We start from the raw sequence: 17,934 nt of genomic DNA, 5'->3' as shown, positions 1-17,934 counted from the left end.
CTCCGGTCCTTACCTCCTCCCTCAGGCCCAGGGGGAACCGGCCGCTCACCATGTCGGACACACTTGTCATCAAGTCTAGTGAAACGACCGTCAACGTCAACTCCGATGTCGCCGAGGAGAGAATCGCGGCCCGCCGCATTCGGATTGCCACGCGGCTGGAGGAGAAGAGACGGTGAGGGGGTGGGGGGGCGCGGGGGGGAGAGGGGTGTGTGGGTGGGGGGGGGGGGGGGGAGAGAGAGAGAGCTGTCCAGGAGGATTGGGATTTGTGGTCTGACTATCTTGCAGGAGGTGGGAGGATGTGGTTCGTTATGGTGGATATGTCTCGCATTTATAAGTTGAAAGTGCCAATAAATAGTAATGTGATATATTAAAGATTTAGATTTATTTAATATTGTCAGTTGTATCATGAATTCTAACCCTAAATTCTCCAATTCCAATACTCCTTGCTGTTATGGACCAGTTATGAAATTCCCTCAAAACACGTTAAAGAGGTAGCCTAGATCCTAACTTTTATTTAAAGGCAAGTGTGAGGTGCTGCATTCCAGATATGATTTGATTGGTCACACTACTAGGCTTTAAGCAAAACATTTTATTCTTACCCTACAGTTAAAATACAAGGGAAAAAAATTGGCATAACTAACTCTATTGAAAAGCTCAACAGCATAATATATTATTAAGCTGCTACTCATCAACTGTTCCAATATAGTAGCATCCTTAAACACACCCTTGGCAAAGGCAAATTCAGCAAAACAGCTTTTCCCTCACCTGCTATCTCCTCCAGTCCAGAAGAAGGACTGCAGACAGAATGAATCTAGCAGCCGAGAAAGAACTCAAGCTTTTTTGCAACAGCAGAGAGAGCTGTATCTAGCAGCTTCAACTCCAAAAATCAAAACTTCAACAATTGAAAGTAAAACTAAAACCTTGGGTCTCTAAGGTTTTGGACTAGATTTGTAGCTCGGGTTGTGGGTGTTGAGATTGGTTGGCTCGCCGAGGCAGAGACAAGCGCGAGAATTCCTGGAAGCATGGCACTCCACGAAGCAGGCTATTAATAAACACATTGAACTCAACCCCATATACATTCCACTATGGAGGAAACCTGGAAGTGAGGCAATCCATTGCAACAGACCCCAGAGTTTAAAAGCCAGGCGGGAAAACACACTGACGCTTCATCAGAGGCTGCACTGAGGATGTTACCAAGCACGGTAACGAAACGTCTGCGGAACAACAAACCAGCTCGGCGAGCCAACCAATCTTAAACCCTTGGGTCTATGTGAGCCTGACTTCACACATTCAAGCTTCTTTTTTGTAAAAAAAAATCAAAGCTATTTACTCAGATTTCCATGGAGTAGACAGGTTTACAACACCCCTCTCCAAGAGAAACAGGACAGAACAAATCCCTCTTAATGCACATATCATCACATTGCCATATCTTGTGTGCCCTTCTGATGCTGTGAACCAAATAGGTTAGGTCTACAATTATTACCTACTGGTCTATAACAAAATATGGAAGATGAACATAATCAATGAATGTATCTCTGCATTCAGTTACCAATTCTGTTGGACCTTCCACTAAACTTATGAGAGGACACAGTAAATCAAGTTACAATTGTTCACCGCACCTATGTACAGAGGATCAGCTTTAACATAATGAAGTGTAAAGCTTATTTGATTAGGTATAAATATTAATTCAATATTTATAGAAAGCATTTCAGTATTCAGATCACAATTCTCATATTCCTTTATCCAGCTAATTGAGTCACAGAGTTCTTACAGCACAGAAATTGGCCTTCCAGTCCGACGTGTCCACAGCAGTTAACAAACCTTCGTCTATTCTAATTTCATTTTCTCGCATTTGGTTCATCAAAATAGTTCTTAAATGTCTCTTGGGTTTCCATCTCTACCATCCTTTTAAAATGGTGAGTTCCAGCTACCCACAACCGTCTTGATGCCCCCCAACCCTCTTGATGCCTATTATTATTTGCTATTACCCACAGTTTTTACAGACGTTATTTTTATTTTATTTAACGTCAGTTCTGACTGCTGATAGTGTAGCTGCTGTGCTTTTAGTTCATGCGTCCCATTTCCTTTTGCAACATGAATGAAAATGTAACCCTTAAATAACTGAAACACTTTCAACTCCACTGCCCTCATCTTAAATTCTTTTTTGGTACATTTAAGATTATAATTGTAAGACATAAGAAATAGGAGGAGGAGGAGTAGGCCATTTGACCCCTCGAGCCTACTCTGCCATTCAGTAGAATCATGGCTAATCCGACACTTCTTGTCCAATTTCCTGCCTTTCCCCATAACCTTTGATTCCTGTACCAATCTATTGCTGTTCAGTTCAGCAGAAAATAAGTTTATTCTAAAAACAAGCATTTATTACAATGATAGGATTCAAGTATTTGTCTGGCTGCTGTCCTGATAATTTATATTATTAAGTAATTAATTATCATTCCAATAAGTACATAACATAGTCATGCAGAGACAGCATGTCTTCATGAATGGGAAATGATGCCTGACAAATTTATGAGAATTCTTTGAGGAGATAACAAGCAGGAAGGATGAAGGGGAGCCAGTGGATGTAAATTATTTGGATTTCCAAAAGGAGTTCAACAAAGTACTACAATTAAGGCTTCTTACCAAGATAAGAGCCTATGGTAAAGAGGTCTGGCAGCATCTGTGGGGAGAAAGCAGAATGAACTTGGGTGTTCCACAAAGTGGTCTCCAAGCCTCCGCTTGGTTTCCCCGATGTAGAGGAGGCCACATCGGGAACAGCGGATACAATATACCACATGAACAGATGTGCAAGTGAACATCTGTTTAATGTGGAAGGTTTTCTTGGGGCCTGGGATGGGGGTGAGGGGGGAGGTGTAGGGGCAGATGTAGCACTTCCTGCGGTTGCAGGGAAAAGTGCTGGGGGTGGTGGGGCTAGTGGGGAGTGTGGAGCGGATGAGGGAATCACAGAGAGAGCGGTCCCTCCGGAAAGCAGATAAGGGTGGGGAGGGAAAAATGTCCTTGGTAGTGGGGTCAGATTGCAGGTGGCGGAAGTGGCGGAGGATGATGCGTTGAATCCGGAGGTTGATGGGGTGATACGTGAGGACGAGGGGAATTCTGTCTTTGTTGTTATTGTGGGTAGCGGATGTGAGGGATGATATGTGGGAAACTCGAGAGATGTGGTTGAGGGCGTTTTCAACCACTGTGGAGGAATAATTACGGTCCTTGAAAAACGAGGACATCTAGGATGTCCGGGAGTGGAATGCATCATCCTGGGAGCAGATGCGGCAGAGGCGAAGGAATTGGGAATAGGGGATGGCATTTTTGCAGGCAGGTGGGTGAGAGGAGGTGTATTCTAGGTAGCTACGGGAATTGGCAGGCTTGAAATAGATATCAGTTTCCAGGTGGTTGCCAGAGATAGAAACAGAGAGGTCCAGGAAGGAGAGAGAGGTATTGGAGATGGTCCAGGTGAACGTAAGGTTGGGGTGGAATATTGGTATATGGTATATATGTGGTATATTGTATCCACTGTTCCCGATGCAGCTACCTCTACATCAGAGAAACGAAGCGGAGGCTTGGAGACCGCTTTGTGGAGCACCTACGCTCGGTCTGTGACAAACGACTACACCTCCCAGTTGCGAACCACTTCAACTCCCCCTCCCACTCCCAGTCCTTGGATGACATGTCCATCCTAGGCCTCTTCGAGTGCCACAACAATGTCACCCGAAGGCTGGAGGAACAGCACCTCATATTCCGCTTGGGAACCCTAGAGCCCAATGGTCTCAGTGTGGACTTCACAAGCTTCAAAATCTCCCCACCTCTGACCTCATCTCAAGACCAGCCCAGCTCTTCCCTGCCTCCTTGACCTGTCTGACTTTTCTCCCACCTATCCACTCCTCCCATCTCACTGACCAACTCCCGTCCCAACTCCCTACCTACACTCACCTTTACTGGCTCCAGCCCTGCCTCCTTGATCTGTCCGTCTTCTCTCCACCTATCTGCTCCTCTATCCACCTTCCATCATCGCCTCCCCCCTCTCTATTTATTTCAGAGTCCCCTTCCCCTCTCCCATTTCTGAAGAAGGGTCCAGACCCGAAACGTCAGCTTTCCTGCTCCTCTGATGCTGCCTGGCCTGCTGTGTTCATCCAGCTCTACACCTTGTTATCTCAGACTCCAGCATCGGCAGTTCCTACTATCTCTGAACTTGGGTTTTAGCTTTTTGTGATTCATACATGAGGGCCCCCAATTCCCTCTACGGTGCACCTTTCTACAGTCTTTCTTCATTTAATATTCAGCCTGTCTGTTCTTCCTGTGACTGTGCATAAACTCATCCAAGTTCACTCTGTGATAAGGAAAGTAAATGGACTGCTGGCTTTATTTCAAGGGGAATGGAGTATGAAAATAGCGAAGTCTTGTTTAAAACCACACAAGGCACTAATCAGACTGCACCTAGAATGGTGTGAACAGTTTTAATTTAAGGAAAATTTCTGAGGAAGGGTCACCGGACCCGAAACGTTAACTCTGTTTTCTCCTTCACAGATGCTGCCAGACCTGCTGAGCTTCTCCAGCACCTTTGTTTTTGTTCCTGTGTTTAATTTAAGGAAAGATACGTTGGCATTGGACACAGTCTGGAGAAGGTTCAGTAGGTGATTCTAGATATGGAGGGGCTTTCTAATGAGGAGCGTTTAAGTGACTTGGGCTTATATACTTCGACGTTCAGAAGGATGAAAGACATCCTTTTTGCAACATACAAGCTTCTTAGGGACCTTAGGGTAGATGTGGCGAGGTAATTTCCACTTGTGGGAGAGTGAGTGGTTGCTCATTTAAAATTGAGATCAGGAGGAATTTCTCCTTTGAGGGTAGTGAATTTTTAAGAATACTTAGCACAGATGGTATAGAGGCTGGGTTGTTAAGAATATTCAAAGCTGAGATAGGTGGATTTTTAATCAGGCAATCCAGAGTTATGGGAAAAGAAAGGAAAACGGTATTAAAAATGATCAGATGAGGTGTGAATGGTGAAGAAGACTCAATTGGCTAATGGCCTATTCTTCTACTGTTTCTTATGGTCTTGTACGATTCCTTGTCACAAACAATTTCAGACCTTTTTGTCTCCGGCCACACCCATCCTTGATGTCGCATTTGGAAGGAGAAAACGGGTATTGGTGCGCAGTGATTCAAGAAGTGACTGGTGATGGCCTTAGCTATGATTATTGTTTGTCATATTTAAAAGATTCACATAACAAATGAAGTATATGTCAAATCATTTTGTAGGGAAGAGATGGAGAGAATTTATGGTGTTGAGGAAGAGGGAAAAGAGGATCTAAGTAAAAGCTGCAAGCAGGTTGTAGACTCGCAACAGGTCAGTTCTTTAGTGTTAACATACACCTGTCCACATTTACCCTCAAGCCTTCACTTTTCTTTAGCTTAATATTGTACATATATTGCTCAGTCATTACACATTGATTCTGAATTGACTGACCCTTTTGGTGTGGGATAAGTAAAGAAAATGTATTCTGTGACATGTTGAATTGTAATATTCCCCCATTGACATCTGATATGTTGTACCACAGTGTCTCTGATGATCCATTACTTGCTTCAGTAATTTTACTCAAGCTAGTGAAATGGACAGCAGTTTTTCACTCAACTCTATCCTAAACATTTGTGTCTGGATCATTATTGTATACAACCATTAACAAGGGACCTTGTGGTACACCACTGGACAGAGGCTTCCAGCCACAGAAACACCTTTGACCACCTTTTCCTGTCACTAAGCCAATTTTGGATCCTGTTTACCAAATTGCCCTGGATCCCATGGCTAATTTTAGCTAATTAAGCACCCTGCCTTGCAAGACCTTGTCCAAAGCCTTACTGAAGTCTGTGTAGACTACGTAAACTGCATTGCCCTAATGTGCACTTCTGGCCACCTTGAAAAATTCAACTGAATTTTTTAGACATGATATTCCCCTCACAAAGCATGCTGAAGACCCTTGGTTAATAAATGCCTTTCCAAGTGGAGATTGATTCTGTCCGTCTGAATTTTTTCCAACAGTTTCTCTACCATGTTAGACTCACTGACCTGTAGTTTCCTGGTTTATCCATTTCACCCTTCTTGAATAATTGTATCACATCAGCTGTTCTCCAGTCCTTTGGCACTCCTCAAGTGGCGAGAGAGATTAACATTGATGTCAGAGCCCTTGCACTCTCATCCTTTGCTTCCCACAGCAGTTTGAGATTCACCTCATCTGAGTTTGGGGATTTATCTGGAACTATCACAGGGAGTCTAGGACTGGACACAGTACTCCAGAAGAGGTCTCACCAATGTCTTGTACAACCTCAACATAAAGCCCAACTTCTGTACTCTGATGTCTGAGCAATGAAAGCAAGTGTGCTAAACGCCTTCTTAACCACCCTATCTATTGGTGATGCAAACTTCAAAGAATTATGTACCTGAACTCCTACATCTCTCTGTTCTACGACACTACCTAAGGCCCCCCTTGTAATTGTATAAGTCTTGTCTTTGTTTGTTTTACCAAATTGCAATATCTTGCATTTATCCAAATTAAACTCCATTTGCCACTCTTCAACCCGTTGACCCCAATTGATCAAGATCTCTTTGTAATCTTAGTTACCCTTCTTCATTGTCGACTATACCACCAATTTTGGTGTCATCTGCAAACTTGCTAACCATGCTTTCTAACAGTAGTACAGATCTGACTTTTCATCTTCTTTAAATTTGAATTTTCAATATTTTGAGGTTCATCAAAGCTGATGCCAATTGGTTAATCTATCTTTGAATGATTGCTGAGCCATTAGTGTGCTCAAGTATTTAATGCATACAAGTGAACTATTTGAAGTCTTTGTGACTAGAACTTATACTGCTGAAGCCATGGTTATTCTTCTCTTGTGTCTCTGTCATATGGCCTCCAACCTCATCATATGTATGTAGTCCAACACATCAATCCTTAGAAACCTTTAAACTGCACAACGCAATGGAAGTCCATGGCCTTGGCAAGAAAGTGGGAGGAAAGATAGACAGAGAAAAGCAGAAAGTGCTGGTGAAAATCAGCAGACTTGGCACAGCCTAGAGAGAGAAAAACAGTTAATGTTTCAAGTCCAGTGAACCTTTTTCAGTTCTGTTTTTCTCTCTGTAGATTTTGTTGGGCCAGCTGAGTTTCTCCAGTACTTTCTATTTTTGTTTCAGACCGGAAGCATCTGCAGTTCTTTGGTCTATTTAACATAGACAGACAGTTTGGAATCACAAGTGATTGATGGTTTGTTTTAATATTTAAAGAAACTAATTCAGCTGCAAAGAGATGGGACATCGTTGGTCACAAATGTGCAAATTGCTGAAAACTCAAGGGAGATACAGCGGAGGAGCACAGAAAGGGAAATGCAAAAGCATAGGTGAGTCAGTTATGCTATTTTTATACTTTGTCATTTGCACCAGTTCTGTCCTAACATTTTGGAATCGTGGTGAACATGGAAGGATTTCTGCGTTTTAGTGACAGTTGGATAAAATTATACAAGAAATTGAAATCTGTTGATGCAATATCATATTGAGCAAATCAGTTACCTGCACTGGTTTCTTGATGGTGTCCAGTAAAAGGAATCCTGGCTAACTAACTCAGCTTTTACAGTTCTCTTGGTCACTTGCGATGTGTTATGAATTACAGCTATATTGTGTATTGTTGCTTATCTTTTAGGTGAAGATTTAGTTACTGTAAAGAGGCTTTTCAGTATTACTTTTACTGACCTTTTTAATTTAAGTGAGAAAGTACATATACCAAGCATATTACTCTGGTAATCCAGATCAGTTGTTAGGAAAAGAGAAAAATGTTCGCATTTCATATTGGATTTATTCTAAGTACCATCCTCTCATGCAGCAGTTTCACGAGCAAACTTGTGAATGAACATGGTCCATCATATTTGTTGAATATTCTAAAAATGTTATGGGACTTTTCTCATACTGAGCATTAAGCTTTGTAGTAAGTATAGAATTATGTTTCTGAAGATTAGAAACTACAATATTTCAATTTCCTTCCTCCACAAAGGAGTGTGTGAAGTAAACCCTACTTCTGGTTCTGTGCTACAACAGTGATGTTTTGGCCCTTACAAAATCATTGCCCACAAATAGAGGGAGTGGGGCAAATAAACTCCATTGTTTATATTTTAAAAAATGAGAAATGTTAAATGATAATCTGTGTACAGAGAGGTGTTGAGAATAGGGAGAGAAATTTGTTTTAAAACTCCCAATCTGTAACAACAGGAACATTCATAATCTGGTCTGATATTGATTTGAATGTCAGATTTGTTAAGAAGTTCACAAATTCATTTGAAAAAACTTTTGTGTTCAGATATAATTGTCTTGGTGAGGTATGGAAAATAATCACAAATAGTGGTTAAAACAGTAAGGAAGCTCAAGTTTTGTTATTGACCTTGCTCTGCTGATGAGAGGAGAAAAAGTCTATAAATTGGATGTTGGAAATCTGAAACAAAAACAGAAATTGTTGGAGAAACTCAGCAGGTTTGGCAGCAACTGTGCAGAGAAAGCAGTGTTAACATTTCTGATCCAGTGATCCTTCTTCAGAACTGATTGTAACTAAGAAAAGGTTGATATATATGCTGAAGATGGTACTGGGGGGAGGAGTAAATGATAGATGAAGATGGAGATGGAGATGGAGCCCAGAGGGAGATAAAAACAGTCAGGTAGACAAAAGAAAGCATAATGGTCAACCTGGGAGAATCAGTAGCTGCTAATGGAGACCCCAATAGAGTTGATCATGTTGGCAGCACATGTGATGACATGGCCTATAGTGTGTGGGGTTTGGGAAAAGGACATAGAAGAAGGTGCTCAGGCCCTAAAATTTTTAAACTTAGTGTTGAATCCTGAGGGCTGCAGGGTTTTCAATTGGCAAATGAGATGCTGTTCTTCCAGCTTGTGCTGAGCTTCACTGAAGTGTTAACTATGCTTGCTTCCCACAGATGCTGCTAGACCCACTGAGTTTCTCCAGCAATTTCTGTTTTTGTTTAATATGAAAAGTATCTATATTTACATTTAGTTTTCAAAATGCTGGATTTTTAAAATTTATTTTGGTTTATAAAGGTCTGCAAAGCTGGAAAATGAAGCAACATTGAGTGAAGAAAAATTTGAGAATATCACGAAGAAATGGCTGACGGCAAAAGCCCGTAAAATTCCACAGGATCTGCGTGACATTCTAATCAAGCAGCAACAGAGCTGTTCTGAGTTAATTGAGGGGAAAAACAAGCTGATTAACACTTTGCAGAAGGTAAATTGTCACACATTAAGAAGCTGAGAGGAACTGAGACGTTGACTGATGAATGTTTTTGTACTTGTGATTGTAATTTGCAAACCCAGTAGTTGGCCTGAATTTTACTACGGGCATCAGGATTCTGAAGTTAGATGACAATGGATCCTGAGCTTGCACTTGATGGCAAATGGGATACTTTGCTAATCTTACAAAAAGGTGTTCTCCTACTTGTTTATATGCAGATCTACCATCCAATTAATGAAGGTGCTGATGCTGCCAGCCCAGTCAGGAAGCTGATATCTTAGAAGGGTCAGTCAGCACCGCTGGGGGAATGTGGTTGCTTCTGAGATGTGTGGGTGACTTTGATAGCTCAGATAGTGAGGTTTAAAACAAAAACAAAAAAATTCAGGAGGCTGAATAATGCAACAGAGGGGACCTGGGGCTACCTTCCCTCCTTGCTGCTCCTTCATTGGGCCATTTAACACAGAATATTCTATCAGCTTTCTGAAATTCATGCTATCACAACCTTCCTTGCTTTGCACACACTTTGCTCAAAACCTATTACACCCCAAACTTTTCTCAGTTCTGACAAAAAGTTATTGACCTGAACGGAAACTTTTTTTTTCTCTCTTTGCAGATGGTGCCAGCACTGCTGAGTATTTTCAGCATGTCCTGTTTTTATTTTTCAGATTTTGAGCACCTGCATATTCTGCTTTTCAATTATGCTAATTTCTGCATAACTCTTTAGAGTGACTACTGCTCAGCTGTTGGTAAAACTTTTGGTGAAATTCCCTGGCGATGAGACTACTTTAGGGAGCTGTGCTAATGCAGCTCACTGAAATTTTACTGGGCCCCTCATTTCAGCTCACTACATGGAGGCCAGTAAAGGCTGCTCAGTGAGTTAGGACACTGAAAGTATTCCACAACTCTGGCATCACTAAAGACCAAGAAGAACAGTGTTACGTTTCAAGTCAATGAGATTTGAGCGCTATCGAGTGAGAATACTCTTGTTTTGTCTCTGGTAAGTTTACGTTGAACCAAAATCAGAATTAGGAAATGAATTTTGAACTGTAATGGAGCTGGAACCTACTCTTCTATTAAAACATAAAACTTTTGTATTGCATATAGAGTTTTGAATAGGTCAAGATGCTGTGACTTTATAATCTGATGTTATTTTGACATTATTTTTCATTAAATTGTATGCCTAGCATGTGGAGATGTGCCTCCCCACCCTTCCCCACAGTTATGGATGTTAATAACTAGTTGTCTTTTACTAATGGAAAAAGATGCCTATGGATCTTTGCAGGCTATGTTTCCAGACCATACCTTAATAGTTTCATAATTGTATCTTGGGGGAAAAAAAGCAAGCTCAGTTAAAGAACCATCAAATTCTATGTGCATTACTTAATGTATTTACAGGAATTAAAGTTAAGTGATGATCAGTATGTGAAAGACCTGAAGAAAGCAGCTGATGACATTGATCTGTTGTTAGAAAGAATGGAAGAACAAATAAAGACCTTAACAAAATCCTACAGAGAGGAATTGATGCAGATTGAGGTAAGGCCAGCTTTTATTTCCTTTTATGGTTTTGAGTGAGGGAAATCGTGTCTCACTAACTCAATTGAGTTTTTTGAGGAATTATCCAAGAAAATTGATGAGGGCAGAGTGGTAGACATTGTTTACTTGGACTTTAGTGAAGCCTTAGACAAGGTTTGGTGTGGTAGGCTAATTAATAAATTTAGATAACGCGGGATACAGGGTGAGCTTGTCAATTGGGTGCAAAATTAGTCTAACAGCAGGAGGCAGAGAGTGATGGTGGAGGGTTGTTTTCAGACTGGAGGCTGTGACCAGCAGCATTCCACAGGGATCAGTGCTGGGTCCACTTTCATTTGTCATTTATATAAATGATTTATATGAGAATATAGAAGGCATGGTTAGTAAGTTTGTGGATGACACCAAAATTGTTGGTGTAGTGGACAATGAAGAAGGTTATCTAGGATTACAAAGAGACCTTGATCAATTGGCTGAAGAGTGGCAATTGGAGTTTAATTTGGATAAGTGTGAGGTGTTGCATTTTGGTAAAACAAGCACGGGCAGGACTTATAGAATTTAAAGTAGGTCCTTGGGTAGTGTTGTAGAACAGAGAGACCTAGGGGTTCAGGTACATAATTCTTTGAAGTTTGTGTCACATATAGATAGGGTGTTTAAGAAGGCTTTAGCATGGTTGCCTTCATTGCTCAGACATTTAACTATAGGAGTTGGGTCATTATGTTGAGGTTGTACAAGATGTTGATGAGGCCTCTTCTGAAATCCAGTACTGGTCACCCTGTTATAGGAAGGATATTATTAAGATGAGGGTTCAGAAAAGATTCACCAGGAATGGAGGGTTTGAGTAATAAGGAGAGGCTGGATAGGCTGAAACTTTTTTCACTGGTGTGCAGGAATCCAGGAGGCATGGTGAGCTACCAGCAGCAGAATTGTACTCGGGTACAATTTACAACCTCATGGTCATAATCAAGAATGGCAGGGCAGGCTCGATAGAATTAGTACCTTACTCCTGTTCCTATGTTACCACAGATTTGACCTTATAGAGGTTTATAATATCATGAGGAGCATAGATAAGGTGAATGGCAGGTAATCCTCCCTAGGGTGGGGGATTTCATGACTAGGTGTCATATTTTTAAGGTGTGAGGAGAAAGATTTAAAAAAGACATGAGGGGCAATATTTTTACACAGAGAGCGGTTCATGTGTGGAATGAACTTCCGGACCAAGTGGTGGATTTTCATACAGTTACAACATTTAAAAGACATTTAGATAAGTACATGAATAAGAAACGTTTGAAGGGATATGGGCCAAGCGCGGGTAGGTTTAGTTTGGGGTTATGATCGGCATGGACTGGTTGGACTGAAGTGTGTGTTTCCTTGCTGTATGACTCCATGATTCTATACGACCTGGTTCAAATGAGAGAACAAGGTTCAATGCAACATATAGGATTTTATGGAATATGTTGCAGATACAATTAGCAAATTTGTGGTAACATAGTAACATAGGAACAGAAGTAAACTATTCATCCTATCGAGCCTGCCCTACCATTCTTGATTATGGCCATGAGGTTGCAAAGTGTATCTGAGCACAATTCTGCTGCTGGTAGCTCACAGTGCCTCCTGGATTTCCAGTCTTGGGTTACTAGATCTGTTCAAAGTATATCCCATTTATCACGTAGATTGCACTGCACAATATTCCTGACTGTGAAAACGTGACTTTGTCTCCACAAGGACAATGCGGTGGTCACTTCTATTGATACTATGGTAGACAGATGCATCTGTAGCAGGAAGGTTGGTGAGACTCCGGTTGTTATTTTAATACAACTGAGTGGCTTGCTGAGCCATCTTAGAGGGTAGCTGATAGTCAACCATACTTCTGTTGGATTTGGAGTGACATGTAGGTTACACAAGGTGATTCTGCAGCTTTCCATCCCACATGGGCAATTGACAGTGGTTTCATGGTCATCTTTGGACTTTTGATTCCATCTGTCATGGTGGTGTTGAACCAGGATCTCTGGATTACTGGTTCAGCAACAATGTCACTATTTAAGAAAGGGAAAGTGAGAAAACTGGGTAGTACAACCCCATTAGCCTGACATCAGTTTGTTGGGAATGGCTGGAATCCTTCAGTAAATCATTACAATGTACGTAGAAAATCATAATATGATCAGATAAATTCAGTGTGGTTTTATAAAATGGATATCATATTTCACAAATTCATTGGAATTTCTTTGACAATGTGACTAGACAACAAGATAAAGTAGACTAGTAGGTAGACATTTCAATACAACTGTCAAGGTCTGTTTCTGGTGGTGAGAAAGATTGTTTTTCTCTCAACCTAAATCCATGTTGTATTAAGTAACAAGATGCTTTATTGAATGATAGATCATTGACTTAAGGGACTGGATTTTACTACAAGTCAGCTAAGTGTCAATTTCAAGGAGTTTCATGGAGAGGTTTTCTCTGTTAGTTCCAGCAAGTTATCTCATGCGCTTTTCCCTAGCTCATCTCATTGAGTATGCGGCATGCCTCAATGGTCCCGCTATCATGCTGTCTCGTATTCAGCAGCAGGAAGTGCGTGCTGTAGCTGCAGTCTCCCAGAGTTCATGCTGCAGCCACCATATTTAACCAGCTGCTTGAAATGATACCAACCTGGCCTGAAGTAACCACTTGAGTAACTGTGGTGACCACAGTCTGAAGGAATGCGCATCAATGCGTAAAAAATTAATGACTTTCTCCACTCCGCAATAATACGTACCGTTTTCTTCATGGAACCTCACAAACTCTAAGTTTGCCATTGCACCCACCTCCCACCAAGACTTATGGTTTACCACTCTCAATATTGAATGTCATGATGTGGGGATGCTGGTGTTGGACTAGGTGAACAAATTCAGAAGTCACACAACACCAGGTTATAGTCCAACAAGTTTATTTGAAATCATAAGCTTTTAGAGTGCTGCTCCTTTGTCATGCGACGGGGTGGCATGATGGCTCAGTGGCCTCACTGCACCGGGAACACGGGTTCGATTCCACCCTTGGGCGACTGTCTATGTGGAGTTTGCACATTCTCCCCGTGTCTGCATGGGTTTCCTTCAGCTGTTCGGGTTTCCTCCCACAGTCCAAAGATGTGCAGGCTAGGTGGATTGGTCATGCTAAATTGCCCGTAGTGTTCAGGGATATGTAGCTTTGGTAGGTTATAGGCGGCTGGGTCTGGGTGGGACGCTCCAAGGGTCGGTATGGACTTGTTGGGCCAAAGGGCCTGTTTCCACACTGTAGGGATTCTATGATTCTATAACCTGGTGTTGTGTGACTTCTAATATTGAAAGTAACATCTTCCTTCGGTGGCTCTTACCCACTCAATCCCCAAAGCTATAAACCTTTCCTGCCCTCTACGCATCTTAGTCACTCTGTCAGGTCACCAATCAAGGGCTCAAAGCAGGGGGTTACTTAAAAACGAAATTAGGAGAGCGAAGAGAGGACATGAGAAAACCAGTAATACTAAGAACAAACTGGTCTGGCAGCATAATTGCAATGTAAGGTGTGGTGAGCTGCACTAAAACTCACTCAATGAAAATCAGGATGATTGAGTGAGATACTGAAGGACCCCTGATGGAATCATAAAGTCATACAGTGTGGAAACAGACCCTTCGGTCCTACTAGTCCTTGCTGACCATGTTCCCAATCTAAACTGGTCCCACCTGCCTGCATTTGGCCATATCCGTCCCATACCTTGTTTCATGCCATAGCTTTAGTTCTCTTCCTTTTCATTCAATATTGATAGGATTTCCATTCAATTTGTTTTCAGTTTATGACTTTTTTTATTAGAAGCATAGTAGTCTTTCTGTAGTCTTTTGTTTGCACCCCATCGAGGAAAAAACTTCTTTTGCCGTTTTTGATAACTTATTGAGGAAGTTCCATTGATCAACGAATGATGACAGCACCATGGTGATGGGTCATGAAAATTTAAATTTTCATTTAAGATTCATTTGATACGAGATTATTTATATGTTTGTTTCTTTCTATGCTTAACAGAAAGCATTTCAGCTGGAACGTCATGAGCTAATCAAAAGTAATCTTGTGATGTGGGAAAAGAAAATGCAGATGCGAAGAGACAAAGAGGTAAATAAGTATCACATCCAGAAGTATTGCGTGTTTTGAAGTGTGCTCAAGAAAGAAAGTTATCAAAAAATCTTAACTTCTTGAAAAATGCAAGCTTGAATAGTACACTGTTTTCAAACTTGATGTAAAATACTTGCTTAACATCTACGCGTTGTCTGTCCTTTAAGCTAAATACTTGAGGCTGTTTCAGTAGTAGTTGTCCTTGTTCACCTGATGTGGGTTATAAAAACCTATGTATGCACTTTGTTCCCTCTGCGGTGGTTTGTTATGATGTGTCTAGCTCAAAGTACAAGCTTTATTTTCTGATTGGACTATAAAAAGAAAGTTTTTGGAACCAGATAACTAGACCCAAGTCATATTAAGAATGACAGAATAGCGGAATTCGGAAAAACCACCAAGAGACTAACTTAAAGTTTAAGAACTGCAATTGCCGGAAAGTCTTAGAAGACTTGATGATGGTGGAGGCAGCTAACTATTATTGTGAAGTTGTCTGGCTGATGATAATGCTTGAAAAAGAGCCAACCTTTTGCGCATTGTTCTGATGTGCAAATCTTACATTTGATCATGAATGACACATCTAAGCAAAAAATACACTAATGCATGTGTAACTGACAGACACAAACTAATTTTAAAAAGATAATTTTGATTTCTGTATATTTATCTGAATTTTGATTTGTATTCCGTATCTACATTTTGCTTCTGTATTACTGAATAGTACACTATCAATTTTCTTTTTGCACAGTTAATGGAAGAACATGGAAATATTCTTTTGTATACTCCTTTGCATCATTTCACAACAAATTAATCACTTTTGGGGAGCAGTTACTAATGATACACAAAAAGGATAGCTTCTGTCCTCTCAAAAGTATGGTAATTTTATAAGTTCTACTTGTTTGACTGATTCATATCTATTCTACATCTTAAAACTTTTGAAATTCCTGACATTTTTACTATGGAATTGGCACCATTTAAGTATGGTGTTTAAACATTGTTTTAAATTATAGTTCCACAGAGCCTTTGTTTTCTGTTTTGAATATATTATCAGAATATAAATTTCATATCAGAAATATTACCATACATGTGAATTTACACACAAACGCCCAATGGTACCAAGGGTATGCTAGCCACTTAGAACTTTGCTGGTTCAGTTACCATAACCACTAATCACTGATATGTTCGTTGTTCTTTGTTTGCAATTGTACCTTAAGGTTAGTCAGTTTCCATCATAAGATTCATCTCTCTTCTTTGATGCTAAAATAAACTGCGATTAGGAATTTTGGGAGGAATCTCTGAGTCCACTTATCGATCCTTTAAATAAAAAGAGGATTGATTAAGAGTATGCAGATTTTCAGAATTAGTTGTTTACAAAAACACTAATTATTTTCTATTTTTTAGATTGAGTTTCTGATGGCGCGAATGGACAAAGTGGAGCAATATGAGAATCAACTTCAGCAGTTGCGGGTTCAGGATGCAGAGGAATACAATATGATAAAAATTAAGTTGGAGACTGACGTAGAGGTAATCTTATAGAAACATCCCATTCTGTTAACAAAATGCAGTTCCCATTGTGCAGTTTTTGACTTCATGATTCTGGTAATTATGAGCCTTAGAAGGCATGGGATGAGAAAAGGGTCACCATTCCTGCTGCTTTCATAATCCATCAACTGAATTTTTAGGTTCCGCCAGGACTTAAGAGAAATGGACAAAGGTGTAGAGGGAGGAGGAAGGACAGGGATGAGGGGAACACAGATAAAGCAAAAGTGGGGTGAGGTAGCTCACACTGGAAGTGGAACTAGCTGAGGGACAATGGAGGGAGGGGCTTATGTGGGAAGGAAGAAGAGATGTGGGGGGTGGAGAGGGGTTTGCGGGATTGAGAAAGGAGAGGAGGGTATGAGGGGAAGGGGCAGAGAAGGGAGAGGGAGGTCTCGAGGGCAGGCCAAATGAGGAAGATGGCAATGTGGGGAAATGTGTGAAGGGAGAAGAGATTTTGGGAGAAAGAGGCAGAGGAGAGAGATGGAGTTGTGGGGTGAAAGGGCAGAGGAGTGGAATGTGAAGTGTGGAGGGTTGAAGAGTAAAGCGAGCAGAGGAGAGAGAGAGGGGAATGTGAAGCGAAGGGGGAGTGTAGAGGGATGTGGGGTGAAGGACCTTCTGGAGTAAAGGGGCAGAGAAGGGAGAGAGGAATACAGGGTAAAGGTGCAGAGGAGAGAGAGGGGGGATATAGGGTGAAGCTGCAGAGGAAAGAGAGGGCGGTGTGGTGGAAGGGGGAAGAGAATGGGATGTGGTGGTACGGGACAGAGAACGTGGATCATGGTAAGGAGATTTGATGGATGCATGAGAGGAGGGGCATGTGGGTTGGGTGGGGTAGGGTTGGATTGGGGGATGTGGGATGTATACCGAGTGGTTGTAGGATGGATGCCAAGTTGGAAGGAGAGCAGAAATGGAGCATGTAGTGTAGCAGGGAGAGCAGGGGTATAGGGTGGTGCAGGAGAGAGAGAAAGGATGGATGGGGAGGGGCTGTTTGGGATAGAATTAAGGTATTTGTCACAGAGGTGCATAGGAAGGATTGTGGGAGGGAGGCAGTTGGGGTTGTAGAAGACACGAATGGAGAACCGAATGACGTTCAATTTATGGCTTCAACTGAGGGAGTGAGTGAATGAGTGTGGGGCAGATGGATAAAGTCAGGTGGGGTCAGAGGAACGAGTGGCATGTGTGTGTGTGTGTGTGAGAGACAGTGAGTGTGTGTGTGTGTGTGTGTGTGTGTGTGTAAGAGTGATTGTGTGTGTGTGTGTGAGAGAGTGATTGTGTGTGTGTGTGAGAGTGATTGTGTGTGTGTGTGAGAGTGAGTGTGTGTGTGTGTGAGAGAGTGAGTGTGTGTGTGTGTGAGAGTGTGTGTGTGAGAGAGTGAGTGTGTGTGTGTGTGAGAGTGTGTGAGAGAGTGAGAGTGTGTGAGAGAGTGAGTGTGTGTGTGTGTGAGAGAGAGAGAGAGTGTGTGTGTGAGTGAGAG

The 17,934-nt window shown here is 41.5% G+C and overlaps 1 protein-coding gene across 1 annotated transcript in view; it reads left to right on the top strand.

Annotated features, from left to right (window-relative positions):
- Positions 1 to 25: 25 nt before the first annotated feature.
- drc1 (dynein regulatory complex subunit 1 homolog (Chlamydomonas)) overlaps positions 26 to 17,934 on the top strand; it is an 85,024-nt gene continuing 67,115 nt past the window's right edge. The window contains 8 exon segments of the mRNA XM_048597157.1: positions 26 to 172; positions 5,269 to 5,356; positions 7,289 to 7,401; positions 9,101 to 9,284; positions 10,686 to 10,823; positions 14,844 to 14,930; positions 16,326 to 16,523; positions 16,832 to 16,887. Coding sequence (XP_048453114.1) covers positions 51 to 172; positions 5,269 to 5,356; positions 7,289 to 7,401; positions 9,101 to 9,284; positions 10,686 to 10,823; positions 14,844 to 14,930; positions 16,326 to 16,523; positions 16,832 to 16,887 — 986 coding nt within the window. The 5' untranslated portion in view covers positions 26 to 50.

Source organism: Rhincodon typus, chromosome 5, assembly GCF_021869965.1.
Source record: "Rhincodon typus isolate 14 chromosome 5, sRhiTyp1.1, whole genome shotgun sequence".
NCBI lineage: Eukaryota > Metazoa > Chordata > Chondrichthyes > Orectolobiformes > Rhincodontidae > Rhincodon > Rhincodon typus.
Note: the sequence above shows the minus strand (reverse complement) of the source record. Positions and strands in the feature narration are given on the sequence as shown.